The 22,084-nt window shown below is 40.4% G+C and overlaps 1 protein-coding gene across 1 annotated transcript; it reads right to left on the bottom strand.

The window, feature by feature from the left end:
- Positions 1 to 514: 514 nt before the first annotated feature.
- ppm1j (protein phosphatase, Mg2+/Mn2+ dependent, 1J) lies at positions 515 to 21,234 on the bottom strand. The gene is made up of 10 exons (XM_020629374.3): positions 20,643 to 21,234; positions 12,241 to 12,355; positions 10,569 to 10,898; positions 9,226 to 9,338; positions 8,855 to 8,939; positions 8,318 to 8,436; positions 7,269 to 7,332; positions 6,800 to 6,907; positions 5,852 to 6,003; positions 515 to 3,304 (listed from the first exon to the last, which is right to left on the bottom strand). The coding sequence occupies exons 1-10, from the start codon at positions 20,906 to 20,908 to the stop codon at positions 3,157 to 3,159; spliced, it is 1,500 nt and encodes a 499-aa protein (XP_020485030.1). The 5' UTR covers positions 20,909 to 21,234; the 3' UTR covers positions 515 to 3,156.
- Between the last annotated feature and the right edge of the window lie 850 nt (positions 21,235 to 22,084).

The following is a 22,084-nucleotide window of genomic DNA, read 5'->3' as shown; positions in this document are numbered from 1 at the left end:
TTTATTTAATATCTTCTGGCTTTCTGCCTCAGAGTGCAGATCAGAGCTTCATGTCTGGTCCATGTAAGTATGAGGTAGCTGTAGCTCTCTACAACTTCTCCTCCCTGTCTTGAACAACAATCACTGAGGGCATAAGTGATGTTCAGTGGTCATGACACCGCTGAGCACCATCACAGATTGCAGACCTGAGGGATGACTCATATCAGTGAGGGAGACAGACAGCAACTCTGTCATCTATAAACTTAACAATGTTTCCACCCTCCACAGTGACGTCTTCCACCCTTGGTATAACAGTAAAGTCTGCCATGGACATAACAGCTTTTACTCTGATCCTCTGAGGTGTAACATATATGTAAAGAGAAATTCTTCAACTGGGGAAATAATACTGAAAACTGTGTGAGTGAACTCCTAATGTGCATGGTTCTAATGACAGAAGTCAGTGTAGGGGATATTTAGGAGCCAGACGTCGGTCCTAGTCAAACAGTGACAGTTTAAAAAAAAACATCACACAAACTTGGGGGGGGGGAAATCTAATTTATTTCTAAGCTGAAACACGTTCTCCTTTTAACTCACATTTGGAAGTCTCCTATTCTAGGACACAATCATCTCCAACAGCAATGGATAGAAACATAAAATATAAAACTTTTAACAACCAAAGCGGTCTGTAAAAAAATATGGCTGATCTAAATAACATGAGATGACAAAACAATGGTACAAAAGAGGTATTCAGTACACTAGAGGGCAGATAATAATGTTCCTTTTCCTTTTGTAAAAGGATTAAATTTAGTGCAGCTAGAGAAAGAAAGTCTTGAGTCCCTTTCAGCTCTTAATAAGGCATATGTGTGAAATGTATCACATCTTACTACACCGTTCGTTTATCGAGATCACTTTACTTTCTCCTCTTAGGGTTCAATCGAGAAACAAATTTAACATATGATCCTCTTCCTTCATATCTTTACTGACTACAGGTGTAACATCTCTTTCTAACATACAGCAAGCCAACAAACTACAGTAGATCATGTGGAAAGCATTGTCCAGATTCATGAAGATGCTACAGCAGCAAGAGGGGATACAACTTTTTTGTGTGATTTATTACTCTGTTAATGAAATGCAAGTGGGAAAAACGTCACTAAAGTAGAACCAGGGCGAGTTGTTTTGCAAACCAACAGTTTCACTTGTTGGCAGAAACACGTCAGCCCCGAGCGGACATGCATTCCAAGATTAGCTTACGACTATTTCCTGTCATAACAAGTCATTTCATAGTTGTTTTCTCGACCAATCAATCGATCAATATCAATCAATGCTTATTTGTAAAGTGCAACTTCATAAGAAATGTTATCTCAAGACGCTTTAAACTTTTTAAAACAAACGTTTGTCCTTGTCCGCGTTCAGCACAATAAGAATAAGACGGTGGCAGGCGTCGGTTATTCGACCTGTAATGGCACATGTGTGGTGGCTGTGCTCAAATCCTCTTGTCTCAATTTTGATAATGACACAAATAAAACAAATAATCAAGAAGTACATTCAGTAGAAAGATACCACAAATCAACAGGCTACAAAGAAAGCATGAGCAACAGTGTCTACAGTTTCTTTCCTCATTCAAACATAATTAAAGAAAGATAATACACCAAAACAGACTCATGAGATTCTGTTTTGGTTCAGGGTAAGAGATTTTTTTCTTTTCCCAAAAAGAGCCGGGTGAAATCCTGCCCCCTTGTGCTGTGATTGAAGAGTTTTTGTTGCCTCAGATTGTTGCTCTCTCAACCCAGAACACTGAAGTTATTTCATCCAGGACTAAGGGTGCTCGCTGTTTGTGTGTGGCCTATTAATCCACAGATGATATTTCCCTTAAACTATTCAAGTAGTGTTTGAGCCTTATCCTACATCAGCTTAAGCCATTTCACAATGTCATCCGTGCACTTTCTTAGATTTAGCTTCTTCATGGTCTCGAGGACGTCCGCTACTGTTTTTTCTTAAAGAGGCAACGTGAAGCCCAACAATGGAGGTAGCCATATTGGAAATGCTATCTTTCCCTATTCACTCTATGTAGTTGTTGAGGCCGGTCTTTAGCCTCTGGGCAAACAGCTGCAATGCACCAACCTGTCCGTCAATTTAGCCACGCCCCCAATTATGCAAATGTTTGCATATCTTTTAGCCTTAATAAAATCACAACAAATTACTTACAAAGAAATATATCCCCTGCACAGTTTGTACTAATAAATAAATCATATATAGTGACCAATTCTTTTTTTTTTTTACAAGGCTGTAAAAATGTTTGTGTGCTGTAAAAATTGGCATTTCAATATGGGGCTCTTATTGGTATTCCTCTGTTTTTGAATCCAGCCTCCAGTGGACACTTGAGGTACTGCAGTTTTGTTTCTTGTGCATTGGTTTCATTTTTGAACACCAGGGGTTTCTGCTTGTTGAAATGTTTAGTCTCAGTTTACAGTTGTTATAAACTGGACTAAAGTAAATCCTGTCTTTGAGGTTTTGGCCTTTGAACCAATCACAGCACGAGCAGGCACGATTAGGCAAAGATCTACAGGAAGAAAAAAAAAACATAAAAAAGGTCCATTCCTGTTTTTACATCTTGCATGCTTTGTTAATGTACAGACATGAATCGTATGGGTTTTTATAGTTCTGTTTTATGGTTTGTTGTGTGTATTTGTTTTTAAGATTCCCATCCCTATGCCATAACAGCCTCTCTTTGGTTTCCTCACATTCTCCTCTGAAATCCCCTTTAAGATACATTTTTTAAACTTTTCTTACAAAAAGGGAGCCACATTTTAGGACATTACATGAAAATTAACAATCCATTCGAAGGAGCGAGAAGCGGTCTGGCATTAAACATGAACAGGGAACGTAAATACTAGAAAGGTGTAATTCTCACAGGCAACCTTCACAAAACAGCAGGTCCAGGAGAAAGAGTGTGACTCCTCTTATAATGTCACTGACAATCTTTGTTACATGAAGAGGTTGAAGTAAAGCGGTTGGGACTAGTTCAGTCTCTTGGGTTGATGGGAGTCTCTGCTCAGACTTGAGTCTTTTCTTTGATAATGGTGTTTTTCTTCTGCTGCTGCTTCCTCGGTTCAGGCTTTAGAGGGCTTGGAGGGACCATGTGAAGGACCCTTAAGAGTCAGCCGTGTCAGGACCTCGTCATGTCTCTGACTCATACCCAGCCAAAGGGACGACAAACACAGTGATGTCATCGCCTGAGCCCAGTCTTTCGTTGGGTAGCCGCCAGCCGCGCTCCTTAAGCACTCCTCGAGACCTCATCAGCAGGTCCTGGGCTGCCAGTGTGTACCTGTGTGACACACAAAATAGCCATTACAAAAGGGAGATGCACTGTGACTAGGACAACCACAACAACACACAAAAAACACAGGTTCACTTTGATTTTTGTAGTATGCATGGACTTTAACGTACTTGGAAGAAGTAAATTCCATTGCAAATGCTGTTTTCTGCAATTTAGAGAGTATCTGTGGGTGGGCATACCCCTGGACCCCCCTTGCAAGATTTCTTTTCCTGCTCTCTGGCCACTTAATATCCTTGTGGAAAACACTGAATAACCCCTTTCCCCCTTTTTATAAAAGTGCTGAATATTTTGACTTTTTATTTAATGTGATAACGCCTTTTTTAGGCGACCCATAACCACAGATGAAGTTAAAAAATGGTTAAGGTAGGTTCATCCCGACTGTTAAAGGGTCTTTATGTAACTTTCAAAAATACTGTGTTTGTAGTGAGACCGCATTGCCGTTAGACGAACTGCACCAGTAACATGTTGCTCGCTCTCCCTCGCATGCTCGTCATACATGCTCGTACGTACACAAACCAGCATCTTCATCGCTGGATATTTACCCTCATAATGTTTACAGAGGAGGTAAGTGAGCATACACATGTGAAAGTCTGTGAAGGAGTCTGTGTGTCTGTATTCATCCGCCATCCTACAAACGACAGTCTCTGCTGGCACTGGCTGAGAGCAGGAGTGTGTGATGAGTTTGTCCGCCTTTGAGAGCTCCTAGGGCGGATAGAAGTGTGTGGAAGGCGGCCTTTGGCTGTAGCGGGAGTGTGTGATGAGTTTGTACTGTTGATCTCGGTAAGCAGAGTGGAGTGAGGAGGACGTTGAGAACGCGTATATAACATCACTTCCTGGAGCTTTCGCGGAAAATACGACCCGGGGAAACGTTTTATACAGGCAACACAGATAGACAGTGAACATCTACTTTTTCACATCAGTTAACCGTTCGCTTATTAATGGGCGATAAAAAACGATTTATACATGTAAAAGGTTACATATAGAACCTTTGACCAACCTTTTTCATAATCATAACTAATCGCTGGTTGAGAGCATTAGCCTGTTCTTCCTCTCCTCAGAGCAGAAAGACGACTGTTTCACCATGTTAAGCCGAGGTCAAACAGAGGTCAAGCTTAGCCTGTTAAAATATTGACCAATAATATAATCCCTGTTTTTCACGCGTATTCCAGCTATTGTGCTGTGAAAATCTTTACAGCTAATCTTTAGTTGGCCAAACACACATTATCAGACCTCTGGGACGTTTCAGCAGCATGTAGGGCTCAGGTTTATAATCCTGTTTAACCAACTATTTAATAACACCATTCAATTTCACACCTAGTCCTTCTTGAATATACATGTTTGCTGTATGTCTCTGTCCATTTTAACTTCCATTAAACATAGTAGTGTTGTTCTGGTTTCACGATTAAAATTGTAAATGAATCACTGTGATTCAGCATTTAATTTCTGTGTTTGAGTAGATTCAGGTACATACTGCTTGATAATATGCAGAGGACACTTCATCGGTAAATACTTAATTTAACCCATTTGACCTTTATCATAAACTGTTTATCATCAAATCAATGGTTTATAACACACTTGTATACAATCACAAGGAGATACCAGGTCTTTTAAGTTTGTTTTCAACATATAAAACAACACAGCAGTAACTTTATGAACAATGTAGGATGTTAAAGCTACTATGAGGAACTTTCTGTTTGTGTCCATTTTGGCGCCCCCCTGAGGACAAAGTGTTACCTCGTGAATTTGATGATTTTATCCTATACACTGTACAGTACACTAAGACAATTCTTAGTCTGCTTTCTTTTAAAAGTCAATTGTACCTCTCATTGACAATTGTTGCCATGGAAAATGTAAAAAAAAAAAAGAGGCTGTTTTGGTAGTGTGCAGAATATTGCTTCATCTGCTGCTTACCCCGCAGCAGCCGTTTAAGGAATTAGAAATAACTATATAGAAAGAAATAATTCATCTTCTTAGTGATGGTGTCATTTGTTTTTGTAGGTTTATTTCAGTTTGTTTCATAACCAGTGAAAAACTCCTCAAAGGATCTTAAAGTTACAACTGTTGGAATTACTGCAGATTAAAACAGTAATCAGAGTAGAGTCATTAACATTATCCACAGACCGCATGTGACACCAGCCACTCGATGTAAATATGACCCTATGTGATCATCATTATGTTGGAAATGTTGAAAAAAAAAGCTGTGGCATCTTATGTGGTCTTTTCGTTTCTGGTCCAAAGTGAGATGAAAATATTTGGGTTTGTCATTGGCATTTACATTTACATGTGTTTACCATCCATATTCAAGCCTTCAACCTTGATGCTATAAACAGTTACAGTATATATTCAGTAAAAACTATGAACAGGGTTTACTGGGCCCAACTATTGTCACCACCAAGTGGACAAACCGGGTACTGCACAGGACTTTGGAATCTGCAGCTGACTTTCAGTTTTCCTGAACATGCTCACAAAGCACATGACAGAACATACAGCAGGAACACGATGCTGATGTCCATCATGCTTTGACACACTTCATACCTCATGGGATCAGCCGGGTCACAGCCTGACAAGTAGGCTGATACAGCGTCTGCCACATCCCTGTCTGTCGTCACATCCCACAATCCATCTGTGCCCATCACCAAGACGTCGTCTGGGCCGTGTTTGTTTTCATCCAGGTTATAAACCTTCACCTGTGATGGAAAGACAAATCATTGATTAAGTTTTAATGATCCTGCACACAGAAGAACATTTAGTGCTAGAAGAATAAGCCGGGGGCTTAACTTTCATTGACAGCAGTAAAGAAGCTCATGTTACTTTATATTTGTAAGCATCTTAATAAGAGTGACTTCATGAGTGTGATGTGGTAAGATAAAAAACATGTGACTGACTTTAGTCATTAAAAACTGAAGTGAAAAGTTCTCGAACAGGAAATGAAAAACAGTCTAACCAATGAGGGAAAGGATATTTTTAAACAGAGGAAGTGCTTCTATGAGAAGATGTTAGCAGCATTAAATAGTACAGCTGCTCAATATAATGTATTCTGTAATCTTGTATCGTTACTTCTAATCACTGATATTCAGTCAATTAATTATTTATTCCACAACAGGATTCAATGATTTACAACTGAAATTAGCCCACATGATGACGCCTGCGGTCAGAAGTGCACAGTGGCAGCACAAGTAAACTCATGAAGAACCCCGACATTGCAGTGTGCTCGGACTGTGTTTTCTGTTTCCATCACGTATCTTCGACTGATTACAGAATATGTTGTATCACAATGGACATACAGAAAAGCCTTTTTATACACCCCTCAGTTATGTACATGAAATCATCTGCTGTTATCAGTTAGCTGTTTCTTTCCCCTGTATGCTTTCTGAACTCTGACTCTTCCAGGGAGTAAAGCCTGATACCCAAAAGCAGTTCAAACGTGTCCTAAAGATGGAGTCCAGTCTTCACACAGTGCTGCTGCTTCTCCTCCGCACTCACCTCAGGCACGCAGGAGAGGAACGGCTTGATGTAAATGTTGGAGTTGTAAACCTTCAGGTCATGGTCTCCCAGCCCCCGGGTGACTCCGATGGTCGCCATTACACGTGCCTGAATATAGAGAGACACATTCATACATACAGTAAGGACAAACACACACCAATAAACAAAATGTAGATTATTGCCGAGTCTGTTCCAGGAAAATCCACTTAGGAGGGATTATTAAATAAAGACCATGTTGTCTCAGACAGTAATGAAAAAGTTGAGCATCGTCATTTCAACCTCGCAAACACTGAACAATTTAACTTCTGTAGATTAAAAGATTTGTATTCCACACAAACAGACTCCTATATGTGTTGTAGAAAGCTTGTCTTAACAGTAATGTACCTGCTGTGGAGAATCATTAAAGTATTTCGTTTGTATTTAGTACAAAATCCTGTGTGTCACGTTCACTACATCGTTTGTTTCTTACCTTCTTACCCTCGCCGTATATGAGCGGGAATTTCAGGTCATCTTCGACGATTGTCTTATAAGCCCTACAACAAAACAACAGAGGTCAGATCTAAGTTATTAAACCACAGCTACAAATCCAAGAACAATAACTGTAGGATGTTATTATTTTTCTAAACAGAAATGTTTAAAGAAATCAATGACTCTATTGTTCTCTAATCTGCTGCTTTCTCTGTTTGTTTTTGGTTCAGTTTTCACATCAGCTAACTTAACCTGGGCAATGAACAGTTTGACTATTATCCTGAAATTTTGTCACACAAAAAAAGATTACTCTATTACAAAAGCAACTGACGGATAATTTGTAGCTTTATTAATCATGATTTTCTTATCTTGTTTGGAAATTTTTTAATTTCCACCACACACCCTTGATACACCAATTGCTGCATACATCCGGTTATGGCGGCCGTGCACAGTCACTCGTGTGTCATTGCAATTTCTAGAAGATTTCAAACAGCATTTTCTCTAAAATCTTCTGGAGTTGATTGTCCACACATTTGTCTCACAGCAGGAAGTTTTCACTGTTGGTTTGGGGGGGGGGGGGGGGGGGGTGTTTGGAGGTTGTCATCACAGGAGGCAAGCCATAATGTAAAAAGGACGCACCAAGATAGAAGACAAGCAACATGGTCCGACACTTTAAGGACTGTTTTTACCTTTAGATTAATGCTACGTGTTATTGAATGTCCTCACAGTATAAATGGAACCAGTCGCAGGATACAAACATCATTACCCACTACCCTATTACTTGTGGTGAAATATCCAGAATCTCATCTACTGTGTTCACTCATCTGATCACCCTAATTTCTTGGGGACTTTTTCACTACAGGACTGGCAGGAGAAATTCTGCTGGGGTGAAAAATTTAGTTATTTGTGTTCATACATACAGCTCAACCCTACAATTTCAGGACATTTCCATTTTTTTTTGTGCATGTGTGAATAAAGCTATAGAGTTACTTGTTCATGCAAAATGATAAACTGTCAGAAAAGTGATCACAGAGGTTTCTCCAGCTTTACCAGCCTGTCATGGTGTGGTCTCTGTAGAGCATCTTTTTGCCCAACTCGCTGTGCTGGATCCTACGAGGAAACTCAATGTGAGTGAACTCATTACCCAGGAGCTCCGGCCTCAGGAAGCCCTGAAAGGCACAAACAAAAGCAAGACAGGTCACCTCAAAAGACAGAATGAAAAAGCTCCCTCTCTCTCCGAAGATGCTGAAGTTCCTCCAAAAGACAAACTACGGGATTGCATGTGTAACTTGCAGTACAGTAAATATACTGTATACTGTAGGCACAGAACAGCTCCCTGTTTAGCAGCATACATCATTCACCCACTCAGTGACTCACATCCACTGCTACTAAAACAGGCAGCAGGTTCACACCAGTTTATTTAAGAGTGATAGCGGATTTCCTCCCTCTTCCTCGGGTTGCCCACTTATTATCCAATACTCATCTTTATTGTATGTCAACCCTTCCTTCACCTCGTAAGTTATATTTATACCTTTTTTTCCAGCTTGCTACGCTCTCATGAGATAATACAATCCCATGAACACTTACCAGATACTGTAGCCGCTGCCTCTCTGACTCAGGTGTGAATTCATTCGTCATGGGAACTACTTCATTATTTCTTATGATTATTGCCCTGCAGGGGGAAAGAAAGAGTGGAGTTATGATTCATTAAGACAGAACGAGAACATTTTCTTTTTTTTATTTTACACAAACATCTCATATTTTAAGGTCGCAACATTGTTTTTTGAAAGCTAAATGACACTGCAGTATGAAAAGTGAACCCCAGGGGGCACAAGAGGCTACTATGTCTGAGGAGATTTCCCACAAGTATATAAAGCGCCACACAACATACACTGGAGAGATGAATTACTCAGACATGTCATTAATCCTGTCTGTAGTGCAAAGTTGTTGTTTTTTACCTGCTGTCTCCAGCATTAGCCACATAGAGCTTCCCCATCATACTGATGGCAGCTAAGGCACAACATCCACCAGAAATGGCATATGACAATTTTTCCTTTTCAATGAGGTCATCCTGAAATACAGAGAGAAACAAAGTCTGAGTGCAAACAAAAGGCCACAGAACCTCTGAGGTTCAAGAACCCACTTCGCCCCTCATCACACAGAATAGCTCTTTATATTCTTCATACATATTTATATTCAAAAACAAAACAGCCGTGCTCGAGGAGGCTTTGAAGAACACATTAACCAAGTCTGCGTGTTATTATCACAGAGAGGTTACATCAGAGAAGGGACACACTTTGAGCTAATTTAATGCAGGAGGCTTGTTAGATTTAGCCTGTTTAGATCCTAGCTTCTACAATATTTGTCCAAAAACATCACATTCTAAGCTAAGCTAGCAGTGCTGTGTAGCTGCAGTTGGATGGCAATAATGCAATATATGTTAACATCTTAGTTTAGAATGTAAGCATGCTAGCATCGTATAATAAGTACTACACATAGTTAAGTTGAGGCTAATGGGAATATCATTATTTTTAAAGACAAAGCGGAAGAGAGTCATAAAATGTGGGGAGGAGAGAGAGAGGGGTTGACATGAATCAAAGGGTCGATTATGTGGCAAAAGTGTCGAGGACTGTAGCGTCTGTAGCTGTAGAGTAGGTCGTCTTTCAACTGGAAGGTCAGGGGTTTGATCCCCACCTCCTGCAGCCACATGTCGATGTGTCCTTTGGCGAGACACTTAAACCCAAGCTGCTCCCACTGCTTCGTCGGCAGTGTATGAATGTGAATGTGTATGAATGGATTAGCTCATTCTGATGTTCACTTTACAAAGCAGCCTCTGCCATCAGTGTGTGAATGGGTAGGTGTGACCTGCGGTGGTAAAGCACTTTGAGTATCTGGACGACTAGAGAAGCATTACTCAAGCTCAAGTCCATTTACCATTTATTAATATTTTCTTTTAGCAAGAAAAAATGTTGAGAAATTCCTTTTGGCAAATTTCTTGTAATCACCACAGCCTGTGGGACTCATCCTATTGGTAGCATGACTGTCTTAACCTCTTTTTTTATAAGCAAGAAATATTGGGAACTTAATATCTTTTAATGATTAAGTGATTGATCAACAGATTGATTAGAAAACAGACGAATGGACATTTACATCCCTTAGTCATAGCACATCATAGCAAAAGGGTTATGAAAGAGTTAACCGAAGATGAGATCTGTCTTATAAAGAATAATCAAGACAGTATTTCTCGTGTTCTCAGAGAATTAAAGTTCCTCAGTAATAACAGTGACTGTAATCTGCTCACCATCTGTGAGAAGGCCGTCTCTATGACTCCCATCACCAGGCTCTCCAGGCTCACCACCTTCTCCATGTGAAAGCGTACTGTGGAGTCACTAATAGCATCCGGGTCCTCGGGTTCCTGTGCTGCCCCCTTCTTTGTGTCTGCCTGGTATGGGCTGCCATTTTTGGCCAGACAGATTGGAGGTGCAGCGGTGGGGTTCTCCAGCAGGTGGGAGATTTCCCCCAAACGGTCTCTGATGAGGCGGTGAAGAAGCTTAGAGGCCATGATGGCGGCTCCGGAGCCTGCATGTCCGTCATACACGCCCCAGAAGTGGAGAGGGATTCCAGTTCCATCCTAAAAATAATTGAAATCAAAACTCAGTCAAATAAATGCTGTCAAAATGGTAGTAGTGATTTAAAAGATAATCAAAATGTTTTCTGGTTCTGGTTTAAAATTTGCAGATGGGATTACAACCCCAAGCAGAAGGCACATATTTGTTTTGGTTCACAAGCTCTTTGGCTGCAGCTGTCATCATTTTTAATACTTAGCAATATGTTTTTTTTTAGTTGTTTTTTTAATTTGCTGTAAATGTAGCTGGCAAAGTTAACAAAAACATTAAAAAGAATATCCCTGTAAGCTTCACCTTTAAAGATGTATGTGAAAAAGTTCAAGTCTTAAACAAAAATGTGAAAACTTTAGATTCAAGTGAGTAAGAGGAATAAAAAGTGTTTGGTGATATCTTCCCTGACTTGAGCTAAAAAATAAATCCTGCCCTAATCTCCCATGATGCAATGTGTGATGTTGTTTTTTCATAGGCATGTTTACGAGCAGAGTTGGCCTGACCGACTAACTAACAGATGAACAGGCTTTACCCTCTGATGCCAGACACAAGAGGGGGGAGGGGTGAAACGCAGGATGATGTCATTCTTTTACACCAAATGGAGGATGTGTGTTTGTGAGGGTATAGTATAGGCCTGCCTACCTACCTAACACACACATATTGACATGAAAGATATGTGTGCTCAGAAAGATTTCAGGACCACAGATACAGAGCTACATCTTTGTCCTGTGCTCGACAGACTCAGACATAGTTCTTATGAAACAGCTGTTCAACAAGCCAAACCTGTAGTGCATGTTCGTGTCTGCATTTTATGTTTTTGTGGGGAGTAAATGAATCACAGTGAAACAACAACTTAATCCGTAGCCAGGTCTTCCACTTAAAATCTAGAATAAATGTTCCAAAGATAATTTTCAAAAAAGTTTTAAACCTAGGGGAAACACTGCTTAGGCTGTCTTTTATCTTTTTTTTTTTGTTTTACTCAGTCGAATTTGTTTTTGATGCTTTGTTTTCTTATGATGAGACAGAGAGGAGTGACAGATGTATCAAACACCTGTATGAGAGTATGAGAGACATGATACATGGCATGATAGGTGAAAAACTAGAAGTTCCACGAGGACTGGAGGGTAAATAGAATTAACAAGGCCAATCCATCAATACTGAAACTGATATGAAGACAACCCTACAGGGTATCAGATGACTATAATTCATGCTTCTTCTTCAGGTCATTACTCAGACTGGATTGGATGTTTCTGAGGGGTTGTGTTCACTGGAGCTGCCATCCTTCGACTGCATATTTTGCCCCTTTTTCAGTGCCTCCTGCATGTTCTGATTTCAGCCCCCTCTCCCCTTGCTCACCCCGTTGTCCTCCAGCATGGTGGAGTTTTTGTGTTTGCCGCTCGGCTTCTTCACAAACAGCTTCTCGCAGGACGCCTGGTCCTCGTTCAGCATGCTCTTCCCCGCATTGATCACCCTGATGGAGACACAGGAGAGGGAGAAAGGCGAGAATGGAGTCAGATGATTTATAGTGCTTGCTCTCACTCCTCTAACCACATGAAATCATAACAGCAGCCAGAGAGATGGAGAGAGTGGACGAGTAAGACGATAAAAAGGATGCAGTCACGTCCCAGGGGGAACTTGCAGGAGGGATTAAGTGTTTTTATTATGAGCTGATGCCTGTGGAGGATAATGGCTTGAGAGTAATGTGCTGTTTCATACACGAGCAGCAGCATTTTCCTTTGCATTCTGTGCTTCAGCAGCATTCACAAGACCGGTGCAGTGAAGTGTGTGCAGAACCTATAACAATGAACAAGTATAACACACAGATCCGTTTACCTACTGTACCTTGAAATCAGTTAATTTAAAAAAAATGCCTGCTCAAACAATCACATCCCACTTTGAGTTTGAACATACAAGTGTTTTTGTTTTTAGCTCTACAAAGATTGCAAACAGTACTGTTCATGCATGGCTGCTAGTTATAGACTATTGGAGTCCAAAAAAAACTACAAAATGATTCTTCACAGATGCCTTTTAAAAGTTACTTATTAAGGATTGAACTAAGGCTGCCACAAACTGTAACCGCTGTGAAATACTGGAAACCCTGAATACAACACGCACTGTGAATGTCTAATTTAAACTCATTTTAAGGACCATAACTTAATCATGTAAGCACTGTATTATTATTACCCTCCTCTGATATTAATTTATGCACACTCTTAAGATAAATACTGGAAAAAACAACAACTCTATACCTCATAGAAAATTACCCATCGGTCACATAATTACATATTTTATTATCATGCACTATTGTCTACTTAGTCTTGTAAATATTAGTTGTTGCTTATTTTGTGTTTATTGTTGATATTTAATGTTATAACTGTACTACATATATTATCGGCTGGTAGATTTATCGGCCGGACTCTAAATATGACACAATGATGATCCCTCAGAATCAAAAAGTAATGCAGACTTGATGTTCACTTTGACAGATTACATAACTCCCGCATGTTTCACTGAAGTGGATGGAATCTAATTGATGTCCATAACAGTACAAAATGAAACTGCATCTTTTCAATTACACCCAGTTTGTCTCAAATGGGCTTCGACACAGGAAAATTCACTGATATGATTCTTTAAGCTGCCACATGAGGCTGAATGGAAAAAGCTGCAGATTGGAGCTCACGCTGGCATATTATGTCACATTTTCAGTTTCAATTAGAGATAAGTGCCACATTAGCTGAATAATACAGCATAATGACTGCTGCGCAATTTCAGCAATTGAAGTATTGTCATTAAGATTCCCTCCCAAAAAGTTCTGCAGAGGAGAGATTACTTCTGGGGTCATAAGAGGACAAGGGAAAAAAAAAGTGTTATGAACCAGAAATTTAAAAAAAAAAGCATACTGGTAGTTAGAGAGGAAAAAGTGTGCGGTTAAACAACGGGCATGACAGACGCACTAAAAATCCTAGACCTCTTACTCTCCACAGCTGGTTACTATCATTCACCAGCATCAAAGAATACTCACTGGTCAGACTAAAGCTGTGATATCAGAGAGCAGCAAATATGAAGCAAAACCGCTGTCCAAATCTGGATTATAAAAAGCCCTTTCACTTTGTAATCAGCTGATAGTCCATCATAGTGTCCTGAACTGCACTCCCTGCATCTCAACTGATGACAGTCGTGAGTTTAAAGGCACAGGATTGACACTTCAACTTTCTGAAGGACTTTCATTTGACTTTTTTTTGGTGTTACTAAAGGCATGTTTTCTGCTAGCTTTTGGAGGCCTACATTGGGAACTGGCAACCAAAAAAAGGTCAAACTGGAGTGTCTGAAATGAAACTAAACACCTTGAATATAGTTAATACCAGTTTAATGGGGAGACTGGGTTACATATCTCTGTTACAAAATCTCTGTTGTTGGCTTATGTCCAGTTTCACCACTTCCTCAGAAGAGATTCTGTAATGAATCTGTGTTTTGAAAGCTGTCACATGCGCTCAATGAGCTGTAATTGAACATAATGTCTGCTGCGTGGGAGGATGTGATTCTAAAAACAGGAGCTCAAGTCTTCCTACAGTGCGACTTAACTCTTTCACATATCTTCGTTTCGGTCATAAGTTTCAACAACTTGTGACTGAAAACTGTATGGGTCAGGTTTGGTTAAAAAAAAAAAAAGTTCCCTTGTTTGAACCCTACAGCTCTTAAAGTTTCTTATGCAAGGAAGGTTCAAAAGAGGAAGCTAGGACTTCCAGTGAATTCTCAACATGCAGCAACAAGACCTTTTCAACGTCATAGATTTTACTTAAATGTACGTCTTGGTTTTGTTTTTCTTGTATTATCACAGGGGAATGACCAATTCTGTGTTCAACTGTGATTAAAATGTTGTAATGAAGCTCATGTCACGCCCACCCTGCAACTCAGCAGAGGCTGTTTAAGAGTTTGAGTCAGAGGCAGATCAGTAGTTCATTATTACGGGGAGTTTTTACACCTCTGAAATAATCCTTCCGAGTGGTTGATCATTTCTATTCTGAATATCTGACATGTGATACTGCATTTGGAATGGGTTTACATTATAGTTGTCGAAAATGTTCAATACTTTTCAACATCACATTTTAAAACGATACAATATCCGTTATTATGAGTGAAACACTCTCTATAATAAACACAAGTGTTGTAAATTGGCATCCTTTTGATACCAGAAGTTAGATTTCTACTTATATTGTAATGAAGATTCAAATTCTTGTTGCATTTCTTTTTGAAGGTTCATTTTTGGGTCTTCATTGTAGCGATAGGTCAGTGGATAGAGTCAAAAATCGGGGGAGAGAGAGAGTGTGGAATGACATGCGTGAAAGGAGCCATAAGTCAGATTTGAATCCGGGCCGCCCACTTTGACGACTCCAGCCTCGGTTCATGGGACGCACGCACTAACCACTAGGCTACCAGCGCCTCTTTTGCATTTCTTCTGATAAGGAGTTTTAATTAAATTCTGTTCCTTTATTACTGTTGACATAACATAATCAGTCCTCCCTGTTTCATCATCATGACAGCTGTTGATGTAATATTAGGCTTGTGAGTCTATGATCACACTTAGCTGTTACTGCTAATACTACACATGTTGTATCTTTCATCACAAGAAATACACTGATTTACAGAAGTTAATCCAAGCCCAACATAGTTTCAGCAGATGGCTATTCATCATCAGTCTGGTTCTCTTCAAGGTTTCTGCCTCAAAGTTTTTCTTGCCACTGTAACTGGCAGTGGCAGTGGCAAGACTGCTCAGTGCTCATGATGGATTCATGTTGGGTCTTTGTAGATGAGATAAGAAAGAGTAAGGCCTTGACCTCGTCTGTTGTAAAGTGTCTTGAGAAAACATTTGTTATGAATTGGCGTTTTATAACTAAAGATTGATTGATCCTAATACAGGCCAATCTACAGTAAGAGTTAAAGTGGTACGTTTTGAGAGAATTTGGAAAAAACAATGTCAAGTTGTTAACTACAAGAGGTGGAGTTCAGCAGCTACAAACGCTGCAGGTCTGCTATAAAATCGTCATATATAATATGTGAAACATTTAAGAGTAGGTGTGTCGGCATACTTTGCTTTTCTTTTAAGGAAGAGGAACTTGCTCCACATGTTTTGAAAGAGCTATTACAATAACCACAAAAACATCAGGTGCTGCGGTAAGACTATTGTTTAGAACATAATGCAGCTATTATGACTAACACATGCTACAAACCCCTTTTAGGATCTGTACACATATCCTGTAAGACTTTTGAATTGTAGATGACAAGCATCAGAATAAGCATCTGCACTCCATTGCACAAAGTGAATATTCAAAAAATCAGGGATTTTCAATCCTGACATTAAAGCGCAGCTAATCTAACCTCAACTTCCTCATAGCTGTAAACAACTGAAGATTTTCTGCCTAACTGTCATTATCATTTTTACATAATCAATCAGTAAAGCATCTTTCTATATACCAACCAACATGTACAGACTCCTGCAAAAACATCTTTTAAGGTTATTTTTGGGGCCATTTTTGCCTTTATTGGATAGGACAGCTGAAGAGAGACAGAGAATGTTGGTAGGAGAGAGTGGTGGGTGACATGCAGCATAGGGCCGGGGGCCGGATTCAAACCCACAGCCACTGCGATGAGGACTTCAGCCTCTGTGCATGGGGTGGGTGTCATAAGGACATTGCAATCCGGCCCTAATGCAAAAAAACATATTTTTGGTCACTTGGGGAAGATGCAAAAAGAAAAAACACCCACTGACATGTTCTCTTTTTAAGTAGATGGGGAATTGCCATGTTAGCAAACTTCCAGCAGTTACAAAGCAACATGTTTATTTCCACCTGATGAATGTATGTCCAAAATTACACTATCTCTAGCTTAAAGGTCCCATATTATGCTTTATCTGGTTTTATATGCTCTTCAGTGTGTTTTCCAAGTGTCCTGTGCATGTTTAGGCACATCTATGTGCAAACATTCAAAGTCCGCGGAAACGCAGCTTCTCCTACGTCCTCCTGTTAGCTGTAGCATTAGCCGCATGTAACGCTCGGTTCTAGCCCCCCTCGATAAAAATTTGTCAGTGTGACGTCATTGTCAGTGTGAGATCACTGATCTAAGCCCATTGGCTCGTTGCGGCAAGCCCAGCAGCTCATGTTGAAATTTCCGAGACGCGCGCTGAGCAACTGACCAATAACGACAGAGCGAATCGGCAGACCAATCAGAGCAGACTTGGCCCACGTGGGGTCTAACAGTGTGGGCTCAACAGAGTGTAGCTGACGGACTCAGAGCGTAGAGGGAGCAAGGAGGAGCAGTACATGAAAACAGACACTTTTTTCGGACTTTAGCTATTGTGAACGTACAAAAGTAGGTACATAGATTAAATATACAAACCCCAAAAAGGGCATAATATGGGCTCTTTAATGTTTTGTCTCCACCAATAACAGAGGAAGAACTCTAACTCTTCAGCTGCCAAGAGCTCTACTGTGTTAACCGGCTCGCCTCTTACTGTCGGTGTCTGCTGTTTCAAGCTTTTAGACAAAAAAAGTGAACTGCTAGAGGAAAACACTGCAGCCGTTTTCTCATGAAAAGTTTTAAAAGATTTGAATCAGGCTGCTCCTGAAATCTCCAAGAGTTGCTTGTTCAAACATGTCCACCACAGCGGGATGCTGTCCCTCCCTGTCGGATACAGAAATGGTGGACCAGTGGGGTCCAATGCTGGTGATGACAATTTTTGCCTTTATATCAATGCTACTACTTGTAGTTCTACGTATTCACGGTATCAACAAAAGGGCTGAGAAGAACAATCTGGAAACATCGTGAAGCAGTTTCATTATGATTATCCCACTGCGTGCTCACTGTAGTTGCTCGATATTGGCATCAATTAAGGATGCATTTGCCTAAAATTTCCTGCTGTGTTCTCGCATCAGCTCACCAGGACATAACGCAGAAAATGTACAAGGGTGCTGGCAGGGGGAATTCTGGGTAAAGTCGGGGTGAAAAATCTGGCTGATGGCATTCACACATGCAGTTCATCCAGATATTTTTTTAACGAGTTTTCATACATGTGTGAAAACACCAGATGAGAACAGTAAGAGTACATCATCACTCTTGATTCACACTTGATAAAAACCTCTGTAAAGCAGAGAAGCAGCAGATTGTTTCCAGGTAATTCAACTTTAAGCGACGCCTCTCAGCGACACATGGTTGTCACTGTGTCTTGAACCCTTCTTACCCTTTTGCACATACAGTTTATCTGTTTAAACATGTACTACTGATAATTCCACATGCAGCTCTTTTGTCACACCATGACATCATTATTAATGATGTCATAGATGTTATGCATATCATCACATGAGTTTTTTATAATGCCTGTTTTTGCCTTCCAACAAGAGAACGTTTTCCATGAAAGCATTTTCTCCAAAATGAATCTGTGCACAGGACGACTGAGTGTTTGCTTCCTCTCACTCTCTCTCATGATCTCAGTGCCAGGGCCTGAAAGCTTGCCGTCATATTGAACCGTATTAGATATCAATTGGACAAGAGCACTTTGAGCGGCTTAGTGTAAGTGCAAACACATGTTTGTGCTGACACAGAGTGTTGTGCAGCATCATTACGGCTTCAATTAGGTTCATTGTCTTGAGCCTCCTTCAGCTAAAATTACACGCAGATATTGGATTCATTATTATTATCTTTGAAAGAAGACCCTCTGTGTGGGGTCGATGGCAAGCTTTAACCATGTTAGTATTTTGCAAAAAGAGAATAAGCACATCAGGATCAGTAAACATGGCAGAATCAGCCCAATCAGCACGACACCAGGATAACCTAACAACAGTGACCCTCCTCATTAGAGCCAGAACGAGATACAGACACTAATGAAGTAATAACAAAGTGGAGAGAGTTTGTAATTCAGCAGGGAGACCTCCAACTGGAAAATACTGGATTCACACTACATGGCCACCATTGGTCCTGCTCATTACGGCAAGAAAAAACGTAAACAGCACCAGGTAAAAGGTAAGACGAGTTGGTCCTGGACAGCATTTTTCCATACCGTATATTTTGCCCTGTAAAGATGATCATTTCAGCCAGGTTGATCTAAAGTGAAGCTGCAGAGCTAAACTGTCAGTTCACACACATCACAGTTTATTGTATACTTCAGATAGCTCTTGGTACTCAGAGACACATGAGCCATATGAGTGAATGAAAAACATGCACAGCTGCAATAGGAGTTTTAGGCTGTATGGCATAACCATACGTGGATAGAATTCTCACAGTTTAAGATATCAATACATACAAAGACTGCCGACTTGCGACTGACAGAAAACTTGACTATTGGCTGTTTGGAAAGAGTACACGCTGATGGTTTTAGTTGCATGTTTTTGGGATTGAGTTGTGTTTTGTGTTCACCGTGTGATCATTTAACACTGATGAGTGTGGACTTTTTGGATGTTTACACTCTCTGCACAGAAAGGATGATGCAGGATCAGATCAGCCGATTAGGTTGTGTTGTAAACAGCTCTGCTAATGCTGTGATTACACTTTCAGCGACTTATAGATCAAAGTAATGTGACAGCAGTGATTAGGCTGCGCATTCCCACACACTAACTCAAGAATTATTTATTTCTTTACATCACAGTGTCCTCTTGTGACCTCTCTTCACTCAGTCTTAAGAGACGGCTGTCGTCACAGATTTGGCCCCTGTCCCCTTGAGACTCTCTGCATGAGTCAGCTTTTTTTCCCCTCCTGTTTCAATGCAGGGATGGCATAGCCCACATACTGTAAAGGACTGGAGCGATTCAGTCATTCATAACCCCCCTGCTCCCTGTGGAAGAGTGGAATGTCTGAAAGTGTTTTTCCTCAGCGGGGAATCGCCAGAGCAGCAAAAATTGTGGTCAGTACAGTAGTGTGAATGAAACTGCACCGCTGTGCTTCCACCTGAGATTACTGCAGGTGTATCACTGTGGAGTAAAACAATCCTGCAATAAAAACCAAGGACATGAGGAGATCTGTTCCCAAGCTTACAAAAAATACGAATGGTCATCACTACATGGTGCAGCAGCAAAACCTTTTTATGAAAGACAAATATGAAACCTCCAGAAGTCTCCTTTTTTGTGTCATTTTCAGTATTCTCTTGGTTGCTATTTCCTATGATAGTCCTTATGTATTGTATCTTTTGTGCCTTGCACAGCGCTTTAGTCAGCTGCATTTTTTGTGTTTTATAAATATAGCTGATGGCTCCAATGGCTAAAAACAGGCTTAAGACTCGATTTGTTTGGCGAAGAAGAATAAAACGCTTTGGATGAGAAATTTAGAGGTTAATGCCATCTTTTTTAAATACCAAAATCATCATGCATGTAAAAAAAAAAACACAAAGGACTGTGATTAGGTGCAGTAGACATTTCCTGCTTTCACTTTTGTTCTTCCTGTAAATAAAAGCATAAAAGTTTTAACAAAAGACGATCCTTTGGCTTCAAGATCCCTGAATACACAAATCTGATAGCCATGATAGTGGGTTGTTTTGTTTAATTACAGCACACAGGCAGACAGACACACTGCTCTAGATATCATATGCAGCAGCTCAGGGGAGGAACAGTGTTAGTAGAGAGAAACTGCACAAAAGCAAAAGGCCATATTGGCCATCATTTGGCTGCTGCAGTGCTGCTGCTGCAAAACAGCCCCGATAGAACACGAATAAAACCTTAAATTGTTTGTTTTTTTGTTTTTTTTGTTTGGTCAATGAATGCTTTGTTTTTACTCACTCTGCGTAACCCGTCTTCCAGGGCAGCCTGCTGTCCCTCTTCAACGTGAGCACCGGCCGTGACGCGTGCTCGGTGGAGTACTGCAGCAGCTCCGGGGTGAGGTCCAAGAAATCCGGGCGGCCGTAGGGGAAGCGCGGCGGCAGGCTCTCCGGTCCGCAGGTCTGGCCGCCACCTGAGTGATGGTTGTGGTGGTGGTGGTGATGTCCGTGCGGCACCATCCCTCCCACCAGAGTGGACATGGCGTTTTTAACTTTGCTGATCATCATCCGCAAAAAGACGCTCGTAACAGAGATCCGGGTTGGCAATTAAACGCGATGTGATGTTTTTACGTGAGGGTAAAAAAATAAAAGAAATAACAATAGACCGCTAGTGACAAGGATCATTTCAGGAAGCGATTTGTCCTCCTCCTCGGCCCCATGTGACAGTTTTCAGACAGCAGACACGGTGTTTTCCTCATTCACACAGCAGAAGCTTGAGTTGCTGCGTATCTTCTGTAATCCGGCAGATGGCTGTAGCCTATCTCATGTGAAGGCTGGGCTTCACAGAGACCGTGAACACATCACAAGCTTTCAAAAAACCTCCAAATGACGCAAAACCTTCGACAGCTAACAGGAGACGTTTATATAGGCTGCTTCAGTCACGAGGAAGGACTGTCAGCAGTATGAAAGTCAGCAAAAAAAAAAAAATATAATAGTAAGATGTGATAAGTCGATTTATGGACATTAATTCAGCCACGAATAGAACATACTCAAGATATGATTTTTATATCCTATTGAACATTAAATCTAATTTATACACAGAAAAAAAAATTCTATGCTGTAAAGATGACACTAAAAACAGGCTATTATTGAGGGTGGTTTAGGCTTTTTTTTAATTGAACTGAAGTTTTTTATTTCGAGCATGTACAAACAGAGAAGGAAAGAACATTTACAAATAAGCAGAGAAAAAGTCAAATGTAAAAACAATGAAAGACATCATAGGAAAGAAGCTTTCAAATACAAATATACACGTCTGGAATGGAGAGAGGAAAAGTATACACTTATTGAATTCCATCCATTCATCATTAATCATCCTGTTAATTTATCATTTTATTTATTATACATAAACTGCATATGGTGGCCAGGGGTGGCATGGGCCCCCCTTGAAATCTGATTGGCCACCCTCGGTGCCACCCCAAAATCCAAATCTATGATGATTAGCTATTTACCTTATCAGAGGCGGGACTTCAGTTAAAATCAACTATTCAGAGTGTTACGTGCAAATTAGGGTTTCACTTCAAACCTTCGATGAATTTATGCATATAAAAAAAAACCGGATTAAACAATTTAAGAAGTTAAAATGACTACTTATGAGTTATCGGCTTGGCCTCTTCTTGTTTATTCCCATAACAAGTTAACAGGAAGAGTTAGGAAGTCATCCATAATTAAATGTTGTGTTCGGTT

The sequence above is a fragment of the Labrus bergylta genome, chromosome 5 (genome assembly GCF_963930695.1).
Source record: "Labrus bergylta chromosome 5, fLabBer1.1, whole genome shotgun sequence".
Lineage (NCBI taxonomy): Eukaryota > Metazoa > Chordata > Actinopteri > Labriformes > Labridae > Labrus > Labrus bergylta.
This window is presented reverse-complemented; position numbering and strand designations above follow the sequence as displayed.

Coding starts and splice junctions, on each gene's coding strand:
- ppm1j (XM_020629374.3), bottom strand. CDS start 20,908: ATGATGATCAGCAAAGTTAAAAACGCCATGTCCACTCTGGTGGGAGGG. Junction 8,940..9,225: donor GCTAATGCTGGAGACAGCAG/GTAAAAAACAAC, acceptor TTCCCCCTGCAG/GGCAATAATCATAAGAAATA. Junction 6,908..7,268: donor TATACGGCGAGGGTAAGAAG/GTAAGAAACAAA, acceptor CTCTATATTCAG/GCACGTGTAATGGCGACCAT.